Source organism: Plectropomus leopardus, chromosome 5 (genome assembly GCF_008729295.1).
Source record: "Plectropomus leopardus isolate mb chromosome 5, YSFRI_Pleo_2.0, whole genome shotgun sequence".
Classification (NCBI taxonomy): domain Eukaryota; kingdom Metazoa; phylum Chordata; class Actinopteri; order Perciformes; family Serranidae; genus Plectropomus; species Plectropomus leopardus.
Window position 1 is genome coordinate 9,544,295 of NC_056467.1, and position 21,221 is coordinate 9,565,515.

General features: G+C 39.5%; 1 protein-coding gene across 1 annotated transcript in view; it reads left to right on the forward strand.

Moving 5' to 3' along the window:
• kirrel3b (kirre like nephrin family adhesion molecule 3b) overlaps positions 1 to 21,221 on the forward strand; it is a 189,438-nt gene that overhangs the window by 155,193 nt on the left and 13,024 nt on the right. The window contains exons 7-10 of the mRNA XM_042486954.1: positions 5,760 to 5,908; positions 6,088 to 6,215; positions 6,711 to 6,837; positions 16,818 to 16,918. Of these exons, the coding sequence (XP_042342888.1) occupies positions 5,760 to 5,908; positions 6,088 to 6,215; positions 6,711 to 6,837; positions 16,818 to 16,918 (505 nt within the window). The remainder of the gene's footprint in view (positions 1 to 5,759; positions 5,909 to 6,087; positions 6,216 to 6,710; positions 6,838 to 16,817; positions 16,919 to 21,221) is intronic.

Genomic DNA, 21,221 nt, shown 5'->3' on the forward strand with positions numbered 1-21,221 from the left:
TTGATACATCAAGGTTATACTCCCCACCAGTTTCATAGTCTCCCATTTAGATTTATCTGCAATTTATACAAGCACTTCAGGACTCCTGTGCACCATTGGACTTCAGGACATGGTAGACTGGGGATTTTCAGGCCTCATAATGCTTGCCTGAGAGGCTTCGACTCGAGGAGAGCCCCCCACAAATTCCTCATCTATAGAGCAATATCACAGAGGAGAGCAGGAAGCTGGTCAAGCAGTGTGGGGACATTTTTCAGTGCTAATACACTCTGTCTACCCCAGATCAGATACAGCACAAGGACAGAGTAGTTCTTAGACGGATGGCCTCTTTTCTATCCCCAAGAGAGCCATCCGTTCCCAATGTGCACTGCGCCACTTTGCCGTCCTCCAATTCAATGGACACTTGAGACACAGACCCAAGACTGTGGGGGCACTAGTCAAAGGCTTGACGCTTTCTGCTGCCTACAACCCCTCATAATTGCCATGCTGGTTCAATAAATCTGACAATGGAAATCTGAAAATGGAAATAAGATATATTTCTACAGATACCTGAACTTTTGCCAGAACACAGCTCAAGGGGGAAAGAAGGAGGAAGGAGGACTTGGTGTGGAGGCAGGGGTTGGAAGAGAAGATGAAAGTGGTGCTGAGTGTGAATGAAGTAATAGTAATGGGCATGCATTTCAGCCGGCACTTAGGGAATCAACACTCTCTGAGAGGGAAAGACGAGTGGATCGGAACATCTTCATTACTGTTTATAATGGGGGGAGGGCTAACTGGCGTATATCACAATCACTCAACCAGCCTCTGATGAAGACACAGAGGGTTTTCTCAGATCCAAACAAGAACCCACCAGAGAGAGGAGAAAGAATAACAAACAAAGCAAATCAGGTCCCTCGTCTGCACATATAACCATGTGCAGAGCGACGAAAAAAACATCCATTGCATGGCACTGCGGCAAACAACATCCCAATTCTCCCCACACTTACAGTATGTTTGTTGTTGCAAGTGCTGGAATGTTTGCTTGCTTCTGACTGACACAAAAATCACCATACCTTCCCTCTTTGCAAACCTTGGAGTTAGCTAATTGATACATGCCACTGTCTGCTTTTGGACAAGACTACTATTCCCTAGCACCATTGTGATGTTTACTTTAGCAGCAGCCAGACATACCTAGAATTTGTAATAAGAAAGCTGTGCAACCTTAAAATGGTGTTCATTTAAAAGAACGCAAGTGCCTAAATGCAACACCTGAAATGTAAACAGTTCGGTATTTCACAGCACAAACCGTTCTTGCAAACATGCAAATCAATACGACCATGGCAAGTTGGAAATTACCTTGAAAAGTTTGGACTAAACATGTTCGAACAAGTCTGCAATTTAATTCACCATACCTTCCCTCTGTGCAAAAACCTAAGAGGTATCTAAATGCCATGGTCTGCTTCTGGAAAAGACTACCATTTCCCAGCAAGCATTCTTGTGCCCTACGTTAGCAGCAGCCAGACATGCCTTAAATGTCAAGTGCCTAGGTCTAACACCTAATATGTAATCAGTTCAATCATTGACAGCACAGTAGTAAAATTGTTTATTCAAATTTACCACTCCTGAAAACATACAAATAAATGCGACCATCACAAGATGGAATTTCTCTAAAAAGTTTACACTAAACATTTAAAGTTTGAAATTAAAATTCCTTCTATCTTTGCAAACCTGAGAGGTAGCTAATTGACACATGCCACTGTCTGCTTTTGGACTATTCAAAGTATTCATGTGCCCTACGTTAGCAGCACCCAGGCATACTTAAAATGTGTGCAAGAAAGTCTTGCCGCCTCATAGTGTTACTTTATTTAAAATTGTCCAAGTGCCTAGGTGCAACACCTGAAATGCAATCAGTTCAATAATCACAGCACAATTTCAAAAGTGTTGATTAAAGTGCCTCACATATAAATAAATCAATGTGACTATGGCAAGTTAGAAATTACCTTGAAAAGTTTGGACAAAGCATTTAAAGTCAAAGTCAAAAAAATGCTAAGGATATTCAAGAAGTCTGGAGGAAAGTCCCCAAACACCCCAAACAGTTAGTTATTCCCAACTTTCTTGAGTAATCCCCAATTTCTGTCAGGTTTAATGGCATACTCCACTTTATTTTTAACACTTTCTTTTCAAATAGTTTACATGAAAGTACATACCTATACTTATTCTCTGGCAGAACATAAGGTAGCTCAGTAATTTATGTCCATGTCAACATGACAGCATGCTATAACCAAACCTGCATATTAATCTTATATTCCTCTGAGAATTCAACAGTCATCACTTTCAATATGCATGTAAGGGGGAATGGAGCGGCGCTGTGCTGCGCTGTGCTGTGCTTAACCATGCTGATAATAACTGTGGGGCCTGATTTACTGTGGGTCTTGATGCTGATGGCACAGATACCTGCCTAATTTAATTGTTACTGTTTTATTGCCTTAATCACATTCAGCGAATACAAAACTCTCCCCCTCTTCCACGTCTCCTTCATCCTCTCCTTCCATTAAAGGCAGACCTGTTTATCTGTATAACAGTGTTAGCTCATAGACCTTTGTGCTCACAAAAACATACACCTTGTATGCACATGTGCTTGCACACATAGACACACACACATGGATGCTCAAGCGTACAGGATTCACACCCTTTGTCTGAATCAAATCCCCAAATAGGAAACAGCATTGTAAGGTGAGTCAGCTATTGAGTAAGCTTGCACCGGCCCTTCTAACCTCCCAAAGGGAATGCAGGTGTTTGTGTTACCCTGGCCAGCTATGTTTAGACATGAGTCTTGGACAAGGCCCAGCACACCAGCAGAGCTCCCTGCGGACGAAGCCATTCTGTCTCTGGTCCCTCAAACACCGTCAAGGGCTCCCAAACCTGGCAGCCGCAACCTCCACTCAGGAGTAACCGGCTGCCCAAACATCTGGCCCTGTTAAAACTCCTACAGTATGAGCTGGTGAAGTGTTGTTGGAAACAATGACATTCTGATGTATATGCATCATGCATCATTATTTGTCATCATCATAATGGTCATCGACGATGTATGACAGAGGGTGCGCTTCTAAGGGCCCATACACATGCCACATGTTTGGAGCTCTCATATCCATTGCTGTCAATGTAGATGCATGGGAGGTGTGCTCAAAAGTGAGAGGAACAATGTCGCAGCATGCAACAGCTCCCTAGAGTCAGTTTTTTACGGCATGTGCCTTGAGATAAACAACTTTTAGAATGCATAAGTACACACAACATGTTATGTGATCACAACTGTCAGATATATTTCCTTTTTTCTTAAATATCATACTACATTAACTATGGAGCTAAAGAGAAAAAAGCTTGTCATTTTATTTCAGAACTACCCAGAGCTTTAAATCTGTACCATGGACAATATTTTAGGCCTACAGACTCAAAAAAAACAAAGCTTGGTAGAAGATCAGCTCAGGATTTCTAGAAAATAATCTTTTACTCCTTTTCCACCCAAATTAGCATCTGTATGTAGGTTTTTTTAAACGCATGAAAACCTGCTAAAAATAGGCTATAGACTATTTTCCCATTGCCTGTAGGCTAGAGCTATTTACACACCTTTGAAGCAAATGGGCATGCACTTCTGGTTTTGTTTTTACTGGTGTGTCATGTTCAACATCATGTTCGACGTCAGACAATGGGAAATCAGGTTAGTAAATATTAGAGGCAGCATGGAGGCCAGTGAAAATGTTACCATGGTGACTTTTGCATATCACTCCTTCAAACTTGGTGCGCATTTATTTGGAACAGTATTTGAGTGCTACTTGAGCGGAGACAGATGGTATTCTGTGGTACAAATACCTGTGACTAGTGCAGACTCTCTTGACCTGCTTGGGAATACCGTTTGGAAACTTTCCCAGGACATTCAAAAGCCAGATTTTAACCACTGTTGGAGGGGGTTATGCAATGGGAAAGGACCTTAAAATTCAGTGCTTGTTATGGTTGCTTAGCAATGTCAGGCACAACCTGACTCCATGATCTTGAATATTGGCACTGAATAGGTGCAACAGTAACACCCAGCCCTCAACCTTGCACTTTCGAGGCAGTAAAAAATGTGGCGTGTATCTCAGCTATCAAGGTCCCTTTAGTAGCTGCTCCTCATAAATGGACCTTGATAAAGATTATTTAGTCAGCTACTGATCCCAAGAGCAAGTCTGAACTTTGAAACTCACCACCAGTATAATGGGTATTATGATCTTTATCTTTGTTGTTGTCGTCATTGCCGTCATCAGCATCATCACTCTCATCGTTGTCCACATCATCATTATCACTGTTGTCATTATACTAATTTTCATCATTATTGTCTTCACCATGATTACCACAGCCGTCACCAGTGTAATTAACGCCATCGTGATCAGCGTCGTCTTTATCATCATTGTCATATAAACAGCAGCGGAAACACTAATAATGATATTCATATTCAGACACACTGCTTCTTACATCAGCAGTCATCGTCATTAGCATAATTCTTTCCATATTCTTTTAATCTTTTAGTATGTAGCAGACACAGGATTTCCTGTACTAATATATTGGGGATATGGTATTGAGACATTGCAGATACAGAGTGTGTGTATACTACGTTGTCCTGAGGCTATTTGGGTTATGCATCTGTTCATGCTTGCTGACACACAGAGACACTATACGAGTACTACTAGCAGTTATGTAAAGGGCAGACAGGCTAAAACACCACTCTGTCCTATTTTAAACATTTTTGGAAACAGGTGCTGCAGAGCTCTCAGCTGTATCCTTGTCACACAAGAACACAACTTTGAAAAGATCTACCGCCGGAAAAGAAAAGCGCAAAACAATCCCATGAAGCCCAATTAGAATTCTGCTTCACTTCACTTACTGATTGAATGAGGTAATCTGTTCTCATTTAAATGATAGTGTTTCAGTCGAGCATGGGGCCAGCTTAGTCATGGAAAACAAATAAGTTCCCTATCCCGTGAAAACTGCTCTCAGTACTGGCAGGAATATAAAATAGAAACAGGCACCGGTTCCGTTGTCATTGTTTTCATTTGCCACATCAGCATGCAGTCACATCTCTATTGTGGAGGATGGCAGCGTTTAGATGCGTGATGCATTGTGTGTCCTACCGCACCGTCTAAATTTTCCAAAGACACCCAAGACATCCACAGATGCCTTTGCTTCACTCTAATAAATGGGCCTTGTCTGTTGTAGCAGCAGCAAGCCATCCAGACCACGCAGTGCGAGACACCACTGCCCGTGACTTCATAAAAGTCTCACCTAAAAACGCAGGGAGTGTCTGTGTCCCCGTCACACAAGCTATCACTCACAGACAAAAACAGATGTTCTTCATGTGATCCTGTGTCAATTTATTAACTTCAGCTGTTGTTTGTAATACAGTACGCGTCAACCAACATCTTCATAGGTGGGGGCAATACCCATTTGTCATTCTGTGATTTGTTTTTCTTAGCTGGCACTCTGTGCAGCTCTCTCTCTCTCTGCCTGGCGTAATGAGGAACGTGCTGTCTGCTCCGAGTCACCGGGGAGCTTGTCACAGCATGGAGGGCTGCCACAAAAATATGCTGAAGCCAGCACAGAAAAACCTGCCCCAGAATGATGATTTATTCACACAAAAGAATTCTATTGACATAAGGAGGTGTGAAAACCTGTCTTAATGCCTTTTCCCCTTTTCCTTCATTTTTCCATTTCTAACTGTCTCCTCTTTCTCTGCCTTCTAATCCTCTCACTAGGTGGGCTAAAGGAGGAAGCATCATCAAGGAGGTCTCTGGAGACACATATGAGGTTATCGTGGACCACTCCTTCTTCACTGAACCTGTTTCCTGCGAGGTCACCAACCCTCTTGGCAGCACCAACATCAGTCGCAATGTTGACGTTTACTGTGCGTGGCTCCTCAAGCAATACTGCATGCCTTTCAATAATGCCAGCAAGTGATAATGCATGGTTATGGACTTTTACTGCCTTGTATATTTTGACACTGAGCTTCAAGAGCCAGTGCTCCCACAGCTGATGCTTAATCATGAATGTATCGCAGACAGCTAATGATGTTTATTTCAACAGTTGGGCCTCGCATGGCTGCTGAGCCTCAGTCCTTGCAGGTGGACCTTGGATCTGATGCCGTCTTCAACTGCGCCTGGACAGGAAATCCCTCGCTTACCATTGTGTGGATGAAGAGGGGATCTGGAGTGGTGAGTATATTGATTTTAAGTGCTACAAAGTATGTTTTACATTCAGCCTCGTACTGCGGCTTAGAATAGATTCACCGTTTCTTTTCTCTGATGAAGCCTTTGAGACGTTCCATGATCCCAGCACCACCGTGGCCTATACGAAGTGTCCATCATGTGTTTTAAAATGTCCATTAAACCAAACATTTTCAGGCCATTACAGTCCCAGCCTTATGGTGAACTGCTCTCACATGAGATCTGTTGATTTAATCCACAAATTCAGACTCATTCCACCTTTACTTTTGTCAACATCAAAGGCCAAAGCTATCCCCTTTACTCTACTGAGCCCAGACCCTAAATTGGATTTTAATAATAGAGGAGAGGTGCCCTTTAAAGTATTAAATGGTGCCTTTTTTTCTTTCTTTCTCATAACACTGCTGTGTTGTTATCTCAAATGCAAAGGCGCAATTGCTGTCACTGCATTTGATCATCTTTGACATTTATTTTTTTTTTTTGCAGGTTCTTAGCAATGAGAACCTCCTGACACTGAAATCCGTTAGACAGGAGGATGCTGGGAAATATGTTTGCCGCGCTGTGGTCCCGCGCGTCGGAGCAGGGGAGAAGGAGGTTTCTCTCACCGTCAATGGTAAGCTGTATTATTGATATGTTTTTCTCACAGACAGGTTCAGACGCACACCCACAAAGTTGTCAAATGCATTCACATGCAAGTGTGAATCTTTGAGGTCTGGGGTCAACGGCGGCAAAAAGAAAGCAATTTGTCACAGGAGTCAGTCTGCTGCATCCTCTGTGCTTTACAAAAGCCTTCCATCTATAAAACTTCCAACAGAATATGCAGCTTTATTTCTTGTCTTTCTATTTTTTTCCCAGTAGAGCTGTTTCTTTGGAGACACGGTTCATTTTCTAAGGCAGACATAGTCACAAAACACAAGTCGTCACACACAGCACAAGGATGTGGCACATAGCGTGTCCATGCAAATTAATTTCCCTGACAAAGGTAATGTGATGAAACACAGCCGCTTCATCAACTGTCATCACTGTGAAGCCTTTAAGTGGAAAAAGCAATAAATATAGACTAGTCTTTTCAAGATATGGTCACACATTTCATGAACAGGTGAAATGTACTTAAATGCTAATTATATTCTGCATGAGTCACAGGGAAGCTGCCTTTTCTGAGGCACTGACTGACTAATGAATACCAGCCTTGGTGGGAGACCTGGCAACTCTCAAACAAATGACTTCATTATCAGTGCTTGATATTCAGGGAGCATGGTTCAGTGTGGCCAAGGTTCTCAGTCGTGGGATTTACATGTCTTTTATTTTCCCCGTGTCCATCTGAAAAAGAGCATCGGCCAAAACGGGAAAAAAAGGAGGGAAAAAAACAAAAAACAAGTGTGGGTTTTGAGAAGCTGGCGAGATGATGTCGAGTTAATGCTGACAGTGTAACACTGTACATTTGGAAAGCTAACAAAAGAGTTTGCCTGTAAGCAACACTGGTGCTGATTTGGGGATGAAGATACATCAAGTACCAAACAGTGTGTATAAGGATTTTCTTTTCAAAACCAGACGTTAGCTTTGCATATCAGAGAGAATGGGATACCAGTATTCCCTCCAGCACAAGATCAGAACAGTGACTTTCTATGAACTGCGATGAGCCCCCCCCCCATCTCAGCCAGGAATTTAGTCGAAATCAAGGAAGAAGAGGAGAAAGGAAAAATCATGACTAATTCTATTGTCTCTCATTCTTTTGCAACCTACTATACTGGCATCCGTTATGCGGCCTTAATGTGTAAACAGAATACATGATATCCAGTGTACCAGTCTATTTTGATGCCTCCGTGTTCTGCAAATAAACCTATATGGAGAATGTGTTGATTTCAAAAACGACGCTGTGAGAGAACGAAGACGGATTGTTTTAATAAAGATTACAGCACGACTCCGAGCACACCAGGAAACATACAACAAAAGCTGAAATGGCATGTTTATTTAGTCTCTGCAGACCTCATACAAGCATATTCAGGATGTCTTCTCCTCTTTTTTTTCATTTGCTTATATTTTCCCACTCTTCTTTTGCATCTTGCACTTCCCTGCCTGAATTGGTATTTGACATTCAAGAGTCTCCTTCCTGTATTAACCTTCTGAATAATTGAAATTCATCTCTTTTTTTCCAAGCCACATGAGGAATCTTGAGTCATTTCCTACCCCGGTCCTTGAGGCGAATCAGATTGTCAAACTTGTGAAAGTGCAAACACTGCTGTTGAAGTGGTGGCATGTTCAGGAAGGTTTATTGATTGTCCTATGCCACCGTCTGAACTTCAGGTGTATGTGATCGCTCTTCACTTCTCAATCTGAACAATTAAAGAGATAGTTCAGATTTTAAAGCGGGGTTGGATGTGGTACTTATCCACTGACAGCATATTGCAAACAGTAGATGTCCTTCGACATGTACTGTTGTGGTTGGGGGTCAGCAACAAAAAAAGGAGTTGCATCTAAAATAATCAACATCATTTGAAATGCATGATGTATTGAGAGCATTTTCACTGCTTTGAATATTTTCAGTTTTGGGGGTTTTTTTTGGACAATTTAAGATACACAAAATGACCAAAAAACAAGACAGTTTGAAGCACAGGGAGAGGCAAGAAAACCAAAAGGTTCAATTTTCACAATATTATGAAAAATATGAATGTGTAATGCGTAAAAAAAAAAATTAAAAATACTGTAAAAAAAATGCACAAAAAAATGTCAATAGTAATTTCAAACAAGAAAATAAGGCTGTCAAATTGCTTTCTTTAAAGCTAAACTTCAACTGCCAGAAAAATGATTAAACTTTGCTGAATACAGAAGCTGCTGGTTTACTGCTGCCTCGAACAGTTGGCTTGTTTTTGTTATTGTGTGACTTTGGCATTTGAAAGAGTTAGTTCAGATTCACCAAAGTCACATTTACACAAACTAACTGATCAGGGCAGCGGTACACCAGCAGCTTCCATTTTAAGCGAGCTGAAATTGCTGTTTTTTTCCAATGGATTTTTGTAGCTGTGACGAGATGATACACGCGGAGCTGAACTGTAAATGGCTTCCCCTTCAAAACCGGTTATTTGACAGAAAGGTAAAGGGGTGACAATACTCTCAATAAAGCGTACATATACATGACATTGATTGGGATTTTTTTTAGGTGGCTAAATATGTTTTGTTGCTTGTCCCATCCCCAGCAGTACATGGCTTAGCTTCTGTGTCGGACCCCAGCCTGCTTCTCCAAACTAGGGGCATGACAACTGACGAACTGTCCCTTTAATCTCCAAATCACAGACAGTCAGCAAGACTTAGTTGTTTCTCTAAATGAATTACTAACATATTAAAAAGAGCAAGCTTTTAGGGAGGACCGCCATGACACAGTAAAATATCGGGTAATGCTGTGCACGTTTAGAGACATTCATGATGCGGCGGTGTCTGTTGCAGATTTAAATGTTTCTTCGCTGTTTGTTTTTCCCTGCAGTTATCCCTCGATTCCTTAATGCCATCATTTAAATTACATGTATTTATAATTTGTCATTCCCTCTGTTTTGCTCTTCTCTGCCGTTGTGTGTCACTGGCTCCCACTGTGGCACACCACATAGACATGAGGATTCCTGCTTTCCCTGGGGAAGAATGTAATTTAATTATAATCAAACAGCTAGCAGGGGAGGCAGTTTGTGTTTAAGTCACTAATGGATACATATTGCTTACTCCAGTCAAACATTTTCAGAAAGGGAAAAATCTCCTCAGCATTTCATACACGGCCATCAAGTGGCTACATGTATGAAAAGAGGGCTGTACACGTCCATGCGTGTGATTATTTATATAGCGTACAATATATATGCATGGCTTTTACCACAGTCCTGCAGAATTTGGAATTGAGGGAAGTTATCTGACATGCTTGAAAGGATTTAGCCTGTGTACACTTAAGGACCATATATTCATGCAATACATATTAATTAATATATCCACAAGCCTGAGTAGCTTTGTACAATCATTTGTGTTGGCGAAAGCGGTATGGTTAATGACACACATCCAGTACTTCCGCAGCCTAGGGAGAAAAAGCCCATTACCACAGTAAAGGAGAGGGAGGGCCGGAGAATCCCTCAATATCCCACAGAGTACTAGGTTGTTATAGATCTTTTTTCTGCTGTTTATCTTTCTAGACAGCCTTTATGTGCCTGCTTAATTAGCATTCCAGCCTTCTTTAAACTGGCAATGACACCGTATAAGAAAGAAATGTGCAAATTAATGAAGGCGAAAACTGCATTTAAAATGCAGCACATTTTATCTGACCAGCTAAATTTCAGCATAGCAAGATATGATCTGCAAGACTTCCTGGAATACTTTGAACTTACTTTTTCCCATTTGCATGTACCTGTCATAAGCACTGTCTCTACTCAGCTCACACACTTATTTTTTATGTTTAAAAAAAATATCTTTAATTTATTCCCTCTCCATGTGGGAAAAAGCTAGATGTGGGGTTTTTTAACAGGATGGCTCATACTGAAGTTTAGGCTTGTTCACACAGGCTTCGAAGGTTTTTGGAGCACAACAGCTCTGAGGTCAGCAGCTCCAAGGTGTCCTCTGTCTGTCCAAGGAGGGTGTAATGGTTGAGAAATCCTCCTCGGTACATCCAGTGAAGTAGAAAGAAGGTCTAGAAATAAACAGCCAGCACTTTAGAGGTCAGTTTCCAGCACTGGTGATCAATGGGTTTCAACTTGGATCATTATTTTGGCAAATAATTGGAAACTCACATCACATATATTATTTTAACAGAGTCTAAACCAAAAAGAAAATATACATCTTGACTTAATATGTAAAACCACAGACAACACCAAACAACATTGTTGGCGACAGCTGTGACCAGAGGCAATATTTTTTTTTGGCCTGACCATTCAGCTCGCTGCCCATCTTGTGAATCTGACATTTCATGAACACTTATTGGGAATTTCTTCAAATTTGGTAAAAATTGTAGACTTGGACTGAAGAATGATCTGATCAGATTTTGTTGGTCCCGGGGCACTGTGACTGTGTATCCATCTTATTCTTGTTAACAAGATTTTTCAAGAAGGCCTTGGGGGAATTTCTGCAAATTTGGCAGACACATCAATTTGGACTTAACAATGGACTGATGTCAAAGGTTGAAGGTCAAGGTCAGGTATACAAATGAAGCTGCCTTGCCTCTTTAAAAAAAAAAGTTAACACACTTTTCAAAGAGTGACATGAAACCTAATTCAATAACAAAATCAACACATTGCAAACACTCAGCGGTGGCCTATTGAAACTGCTCTTTTGTCAATCTGCTTTCTTCTGTGTTCGTTTTCCATTATGACATAATTGTGTCTATGCATCCTGTTGTGTTTAGCATTATAAATTAGCTATTGAGAACAAGTGGGATCCTTTATAATGCTTTACCAAGCAATCTCATCTTCATTCTCGGCACTTTGTTTACCAACTAGGACTATTCCTCAAGAATGTTTTCAGAACAAGTTTTGACATTGCATTGACCAATCATATTGTTACAATTTATAATGGATAGCTGTAAGCACAATGCAAGCAAAAACCTTCCATTGGTGGAATCCTAATTATGTATATTGGTCTTGAGGCAGATCCAGATATTATGTACCTTCAGAAATTACGTGTCTGGAAAAAGCACTAATTGTGGCTAGAAAATAAAAAGCTTAGTTTTTCTGGCATGTGCCATCTATACTGAGTTATTACTGTAATTGTTTTTCACAGTGTGAAGCGATGACAGTGTGGCTCACACTGCATGCAGGAAAGAAGATGGGGAAAAAATACAGTGTGGTTCCAGTTGTTAAGATGTATTGAGCCAATGCAAGACAGATGCAGCGAGGTTTTCAGGGCATTCAGGGTAGGAAAGTGTGTATTATTGCAGAAGTAAAACATGATGGCTTCCTCTGCTGACCAATTAGGGACAAAGATGAAATTATTTGTGACTGTGGCTCCACATCCACTCTGACTCACTACTCTTAATGTATATAGCAGTTATCAACAGTAATAACAGTACGCTCACTCTCACTAACCAATGTTTGAACACATTATAGTGTGAATGGAGAGTGTGGAACAGGGTGCAGCATAGGGCTTATGATTCAAAATTACAATGGTGCAATACTATTATGGAAATCAGGTATCCACTTTTTCTGGATACATGATTTTAACTGGATTTACATCTCTAGTATTAACATATATCAAAAACTGAAGTTGTTATATTTAAAGAGGACCTATTCTGCTCATTTTCAGGTTTATACATGTATATTGGGTTTCTAAGAATACACATTTATATGTTCTAATCATCAAATAAACATCTTATTCTCCTCATACTGTCTGGGCTAAAACCCCACTATTAACCCTCGATCTGTGATGCTCCATTTTAGGGCCTGTCCCTTTAAGCCCACCTCTCCAAAAAGCAGTCTGCTCCGATTGGTCTGCATTTCCGCGTTTTCTATATCACAGCATAGCTGAACCTTTGTTGCAGCCAAATAACAGCAACGTACAGCAGTATGATTTGGGGAGAAATGAACAACATCCAAAATAAAATGTTTTTCTGACATTATCATGCAGCTGCATGTAGCAGTGTACTTGTAACTGATGATTGTGTATAGCATAACTTTCCCCCCTTAAAAAACATTTATAATTGCTCCTAAACACAATCAGACATGTTCCAGCAGGAACATAATTAGGAATCAGAGAGAAAATGAACAACATTGGCAACCATGTTTATTTGTTTCCATGACATTAGCATGTAGCTACATGCAGCAGTGTAATTACAGCCAGGATATGACTGTGTATAGCTGCACTGTCTTCCATTAAAAACTATTATTAAAATAAATGAATTATAATTAATTTATTAAAATAAAACAACCGGACTTGTTTCAACAGGAATATTATCTGAAATCACAGAGAATTTTTTCATCTGAGTTTACATGTTTCTCTGAAGTTAGCATGAAGTTTTATGTGGCAGAGTAGGCTGTGTATTGTAAACTGTTGCAGTAGCGTGCCTGGAGCAAATGACCATATAGAGAAATCTGTCACAAGCTGATGTCAGCTTGTAGCCGAGGTAGAGAAAAGGTTTGAAACAGAATATTTAGAAAGGCCTGAAGCCAGAGGTTTCTGCTCATGGGGATTACATCTAGATACAGTTACCTCATTTGTATCTTTGGTCAGCTTTGATATGAACATCTGATTCTGTAACATGAACATACAGTATATGGCAGAAAAAAGGAAAAGCGTAATGGGTCCCCTTTAATATAACATTTTAAAAAATATGTTTCTAAAAAAATAAGAACTTTCTCTGTTGTTGGCTGCTTCAACATATAGACAGGATTTCCTCACCATGGATTTCTCCCTGAGGAAAATATGGCCACCAGTGACTATACCAAACATTTTTCCTTTGTTTCAGTTGCACTTTAGCTGTAGCTCTCTTTTATCACAAAAGAAAACAGAGAAATCAAAAGAGCAGCGTTGTGGTAGCGAGGAAATGTCAAGCTTCTGTTCAAAGCGGATGCCTCGGTTTTGGAAGGGAAATGTAAGCCCCGGCCTTTTGACACCCACACTGATATTATGTAATCACATTGCAATGTCCACTCCAGAGTTAACACCTCCTCAAATGAATGAGTGAGACATTGCACCCAACATTTTGATTACCTCCCCTGCTGCTAACATTAATGTTGTTGTGCCACCCACATTCTCGCTACCAACGTGTTTTTGCTCTGATCACATTGAGAGTAGCAAACACATACTCTCTCACACACACACAAACACACGCACACACAGGCGAACACACACGTACTTAAAACCCAGGCTGAGCCAGTGAGATAAAGCTATCTAATTATATTCCTCATTTGCAGCTCTGATCCATAGAATAGATCCTCCCCAGCCACTAAAACCGGCCTTTAGCAGCCTTCAGCAATTGATCTTGTTGTGTGTTAGCAGTCCCAGCTCATACAAACTACATACTTACATTTCATCTCACAGGTGCACATCAGAATGGCCTTATATGAACTATAGAACATTCATGCTGTATTTCTACTGTCACTCCATGTTGACAGATCAGTGAAAGAAGGGGAACAGCTTTCGACATTTTTTTCTTAAATTATCTGCAGCATTGATTCTGCAGCAGTAGCAGCCTTCCAGCATCCTCCAGTAGCATACCAAGACGCCATCTGGCAAAGTCTCATTAAAATGCTAATTCATTTTAATAAGAGACAGGTAATAAACTGCAATTATGTATCGTCAGAGAGATGGCAGAGAGCAGGAATTTGAGGGAAGTTGGCGGAAAAGCGAGTTGTCTCACTAATCAAGATGCTGCCTCGCTTGCCACCCCCTCAAACCCACATTCTTAGCCTTAACCATTACAAGAGACATGTTTAATGTTTGATTTGAACAGCTTTGTTAAAAAAAAAAGAAAACATTTTTACATTTTTATTTTTGTGTGAAAACTTTAGAAGTCCAGCTTTTAAATCTAAAGAAATAATGGTGGATGAGAGTGATAATGTCATTTTGTTCGTGTATTCTTTTTTAGTTGAATAATTTTCACAGTAAGTCTGAAGGTCTTGGAGAAATGTCACAAAAAGAAAACCTAAATTATCTGAAATGTAGTGATCTTGTAATGAATCTCAAGGCTACTGATCAAAGCCCAGAATAGTTAACTGTTCAATGACTTCCAAAATGAATAATATGAGCGGCCCCCAAAACTACATTTATTAACTTTAAAACGATCCCAGTTTTAAACAAGTCCTAAACATCATAAAATGGTTTAAGTTCCACTCCAAAACTATGCGATTAGGTTAAGGAAATAAATCATTATTTGGCATTAAATAAATAATTTTCCCTCTAACGTCAAATAACATACAGCATGTCACATAGGTCATTGGCATAGCATGCTACACATACTGGCATACTAGGCTACATTGTAATAAAAATAAGTCAGTGTTGACTTCTTGACATAAACATTGGTCTCCCGGGTAAAAGTCCTATGCTTCTTTGACCAAAGTGTACGTGTGGGGAATTTTTTCGGCATTTGTACATTATGAGGACTTTGGCGCGTTGTAATGCTACGTCACTTTCTTCTCTGCTCCTGTGTTGTTGTTTGTTTTTTTTTTTTTTTAGAGAGAGAGAGCAGGATGTGTGAAGAGGTTCAAGTCCACTAACAAAGCAGCGATATGTAACAACTTAGAGTAAGAACCTGTTGGCCAATCAGGAGCAGAGAAAAATTAAAAACACTGATAATGTACATTAAATATGTGCAGTTACATACAAACAGCAAAAGGCTGTTAAACACAAAATAACAAGATCTGAAAAATACATTGAAGAGAAAATAAGCTTTACAAAAATACTACTTATTCTCATGTATTTAAATCATCAAGATTACCAGCTGTCTTCACTCTTGGCAAAACATTATACAGTCTTTCTTAGAATTACTATGTATGAAATAAAAACATGCTTGGATCACATACACAACTTCTCCACTGTGTGTTTTGTAGTGTGTGTCTTGTAATGTAGATGCATCTATTTAAATGTAAAACTAACATAATGTAAAGTGTTGCCTCTGTGATTTCCTTTCCCTGATATTTCACTTACAGTGAGCTCTTTGGAACCAAAGGGAAAATACACTTGAAAGACAGAATTGGGTCATGTGTGACATCTTGTCTTCATATTAGTGCTGTCACCTGGTGTGAACAGCCTCCAGACCAGATGGCAAGCAGGCCAGTCGTTTAGGCCGAGCTGACCTTGTCAGGCAAGATCTTGTAGCCTGACCAAGGTTTAACACATGCTGGCTCGGAGTCCTATACCTGTAACTCATGTTGATTGAACTAATTCCAATCAAGCCATGCCATTTCAGAAATCTTTATGTCGGAGAAACATGAATTTTACAGAACATTGTTAGAGGCTGTATTTGCACCTTTAATATGAACAATAACTAAAGCAAAACTACGTAAAAATACAATAAGAAATAAAACATACAGTGTCAAGCAGTGTCTTAATGGATGTTCTCTTTTAATTTTTTTGGATTATGTAATTGTAGAGAGCTGGGGTTCGGTGTTTACATTTTGTTCGCCAATCTTTTGGTTCGGAGGTCAAATCTGCTGCAAGCAAATTGATTGAGGTCATACACTGCGACAAGTGTGTTATCTCACCACAACAGTTTTTTTTTTCTCTTTACATCTGTGTTGTGCTGATTACGCTCCAAAGAACCGCTGTAGCACTCTCCACTGACGTTTATCTCCATGGGAGAAATCAAGCCAGCCATAAATCAACAATTTCCTCGATTCAGAATGAGGTGTGGGCCCCCACTCATGCCCTTCGTACAGTCCTGCCGCGTCCTTGGGTAGATTGCACCGAGGGATGAGGCATGTTCATATCACGCTGCAACACAATCTTCCCCATGAGTCCCAAATTACTGAACACTTCAGGTGTTACCACAAGGAACAGGAGAGCAATTAGGACATGATGTACCACAAAAACTCCATTGAGCATACTTGTCATATGACCTGAGACTGAAAATGAATATAATTACTCATTTTTCAATTGATACAACTCATCTTAAAACGTATTTTATCTTTTTTTTTTCAGGGCCACCTACTATCTCCAGTACACAGACTCAGCAAGCTTTACATGGAGAAAAAGGACAAATAAAATGTTTTATTCGAAGTACACCTCCTCCAGACCGCATTGTAAGTACATTGGCAGATTTCTTTTTTCTCGTACAACTATAAACATGAATAGATATTTTATGGATCTGTGGTACCTGAACAAGGCAGATTAGACTGAATAATGACTTTGCTTTCATATCTGTGTCTGAAATACTATAATTCTTGACTGAACTAATGATATAATGCCCAGCTGCACTATTGATCAGTGAACTACACATAGGCAACACACATTAGTGAAGATAAGAATTTCATTGCAATGACATCATTGCATCATTTGTGTTCATATGAAAAGGTGGACATGAACACACAGTTTGAACCCCCTATTTCTCATTTGATGCCTACATGTGCTCTGTTAGCACTGATCCCGTTAAGATTTATGGACCTTATATAAACAGCCTACTGTTTGAGGTAATGTTGTGCTTATTATTAATTTTTGTGTGCGCGTGTGTGTGTGTGTGTGTGTGTGTGTGTGTGTGTGTGTTTTCATATTTATGTGGTTAATTGCCATACTTTGTCATCTAATGTGTGTTTTTATTATGTTGGTGTCCAGCAGTAACTAGCAACATAATTAATATCAGGTTTATCTGAGAGGGGTGCCTGAGGTCAGGCTGCAGGGTCTGAATGCTTATCCTGGATTCCAAACTATTTATTTACATAATAGTTCAGCTTTCTTTTGCTTTATTTCAGTAGAAATTATAAATGTGAAACCTGCCTTGTGGTTATGGCAAATTAAAAGTCTGGTAGGTAGGATTTAGGGGGATATGTTGGTAGAATGGTAATCAAATGTAATTACTATGTTTTCCCTAGTGCATAATCATCCAAAAATAAGAGTTGTCATGTTTTTGCTACCTTACAATGAACCGTATGTATCTACATAGGGAGCTGGTCCTCATCCACAGTGTCAGTTGTACCATCATGTTTCAGCTGTTGCTCAGAAGACACAGCCCAAACACTAGGTCTAGATAGGGATATTTGTGTTGGACGGCCGAGTTAGCAGCCCCTTTGTGACAAGCCAAACAGTGCTGGAAAAATACAGATTTTTAACATGAAAGCACTTTTTCAGTGTTTTAACCTGTTTAAATCACTGGGTCAGTTTATTGTTGGGAGGAGCAGACCTCTGTGGATAATTCAGCTTCCCGTAAAAACCTCCTGAATATCCGGACCTTATGTTATCAGAGAAAAAGGTGAGTGGACATTTGCAAGTGTTAGTGTAGCAGCCCGTCTGTGAATAAGCCAAACAACATTGGAAAAAACATGACTTCTGTTGTGAAAGTGCTTAATGTAGGGTTTTTACAAATATCAATAACCTGATCCATTTGTTTTGGAGAGGAGGCGATCTCTGCGGATAACTTCAGCCCCCGTAAAAACCTCCAAAACACTTTGATCTTAAGTTATCAGAGAGAAAAAGTAAGTGCACATTGGGTGCTGAGCTAGTGGACTGTCTACAACAAGCCGAAGAAATATTGATTAGTAACTGCCTTATTCTGTGTTTTTACTGGTTTTGATCACCTGATTGTTTGTTTTGGAGAGGAAAGTACTTCCACTGGTAATTAAGCTCCCAGTAGAAACCTCCAGAACAATGAACACTGTAGGAAACCTAATTGGCAGTTCACACTTCAAAAATGGGAAAAGTTCCAGCTGGTTGCAGTCTGTAATCCTCACAGCTAGATGCCACTAAATCCTACACACTCCTCCTTTAAGTCAAATAAACTTAATTTATATGGCTAAAAATCACATTTGTCACAGAGGGCCAACAATCTTTTTAGCATACAACATCACTTTTTCTTAGACCTTGATAAATAAGAACTCCATAAGTAAATAAAAGAATTAGGACAAGGAAAGCTCCTCATGTTCATAATTTTTTATCTGATAAGTCAATTAACAGCAATCTTGAAACCAGCCAAAATTTGTAACACTTTAACGCTGCATTTCACAACTCTATTTAGCCACCTGTCCATTATTGCCAGCCTGAAGTTGAATGTGTTGTTTATCTTCTGAGTACTAATTTGTCTTTCTCACTCTTTAGCCGAGAAAATACATTTCCTTGTTTGTTAGTTAAAAATCAGCAAAAACTAATCATGTAATTCTCACCAGTCACCCGTGCACTAAGACGCCTTGAACAAAAGGATCCACTAAATGACACGTGTTAAATGATCATAGCACTGCATAAATAAATCCAGTATATGCAAATAGCTATTATTTTTCTGCATTCCCCCTCATCCACATCACTCCAAGTGTCAGCACCACTTCACATTAGTCCATCATGTGTCAGACCTGTCACTTCCTTATACCTATTATGCCCTGCAAAAATTTCAAGCCCCCTCAGTTTTCTGACATTTTGTTTTGCCATAATTTCAAAAAACATTAATTTCAAAATACTCTGTTTGAGTTGCTCTCTATCACAGGGACACCAAATTTAATTGATTTGAAATAAATGTGAACGCATGAGTTTGAAATCTCAAAACATGCTCACAATTACTCACAGTTAGACTTTGTTTGACCTTGTGTTTCTATAATGAATAAGACAAGGTTATGTGATAGAATAAATTAAGAAAAAAAACCAGACAAATCTCAATGCACGTCCAGTTCAATGCATGTGCCAATTTGCCATCACAGTTTACGAGAAATGTTCTTCAATAATTCTGCTTCATAAAGGATACTGAATTGATTAAAATAAATGAAAGGGGTTTGTTATTGTTATTAAGGTGTAGTTATTTTAGTCTTATCATAGTTACCGTATTCAAAATAATGCACAGTATCTTATGCCCTACCTTCTTCTATTTCTCTAATTCAAAGCAGTCGCTACTCTACAAATGGTTGCTTGCAGTTTTCCAACAGCCCAATACAAAAAGCACCATAATTCCAACACTGCATTGAGAAGACATCTGCCTTCAGTACAAATGATTTGCAATTGTCCTTTAGACTTTACCTCAAAGGATGCTGAAGATGCCACAGATATCAATGGGGTGGCAGCTTGTCAAACGAAGATGAAGGAGCAAAAGACCTGTTAACAGAAAACATTTTATTTACAACATTTTTAACCATAACACTGTTTTTACCATTTAGAGTACAATATAGCATTCAGTTCATATCACTCTGATACCTCTCTAAATCGTTAAACTATTCACCAGATAAAATTACCTTATGTCCCCATTGACCAGTATCTTGATCTCCCCTTATACCTATTCCTTTATTATTGTTGAGTTTGAAGTTTATCTATTCATGGTCATAGTGTGTATCCATGGAGATGTGTGGGCTACTATTAGCAACATAAAGCTGCCTGACAAAGTGAAAAAATCATCCAAGAACATATAGGTAAAAGACTGAATGATAACAAGTTAGCACCGTCCCATTAAACACCTCCCAATGAACTCAAGCCCCGACTGAAAGGAGGATCCATTTATAAACACTGGGTTGTTGTGTGTTGACTTTGTAAGCTTGAATGCGACAACAGGTCTCTTGTTCCATCCCTGCTTTAACATATGGTTGTTGTTACCAGGGTCAAGGATGAACAGGTTGCTATTCTTTTGGTCACCGACCTTACTAGATAGCTTGTTGGTCGTTAGCATATGAACAAGCTTGCTGGCTGTGGCTTTTCACCTGCACAAAAGGAGGTTTTAATGTAAACATGCAAGGTTGTATTTACAATCAATAAAACTCACCTAAAGTTGTTGTGTGTTTCCTTCATGACTTTGAAGGCTACATCCAATATTTCATACTTCATGTCTTCAAGGGTCTACAGTTGTGCTATCAGCTCTGTGAGGCTGTCTGTGGGAAGAGCAATGCTTTAAGCTGAAAGCTAATGCCATCATGCCAACATGTTTACAATAAAAATGCTAACATCATTTTATTTAGAAAAAGTTACCATGTTTGCCATCTTAGTTTAACATGTCAGCACATTAATTTATTAGCAAATCATTTGTTTTGGTCAGAAACAAAATTGGACACATTAAAAATTCCACCAGCTGGAAGGGCAACATGACAAGTTGAGGAATTGGCAAACTCTTTTTAAGGGGAGAATGAATATCTGTACCAAATCTCATGCATTCTATCGTGTAGCTGTTAATATATTTTCCTCAATAGAGTGCCCCAGGGCTGACTTTCTTCTGTGGGTACTTACACATTTTGTTCAGCAAGATAATCTACACAAATGAACACCACTTCAATTAGTTTTAAAGCCTTAATGCAATGTGCTATATATATGCTATAAAATAACTACTCTATGGTCGCTTTACACGCCACCAGAACAAGGCTGTAAAGCAGTGTTCGGTCTGATGATGTTCTGTAGTCTCATTTAGCCACCTGTTAGTAACCACTTTTTTGA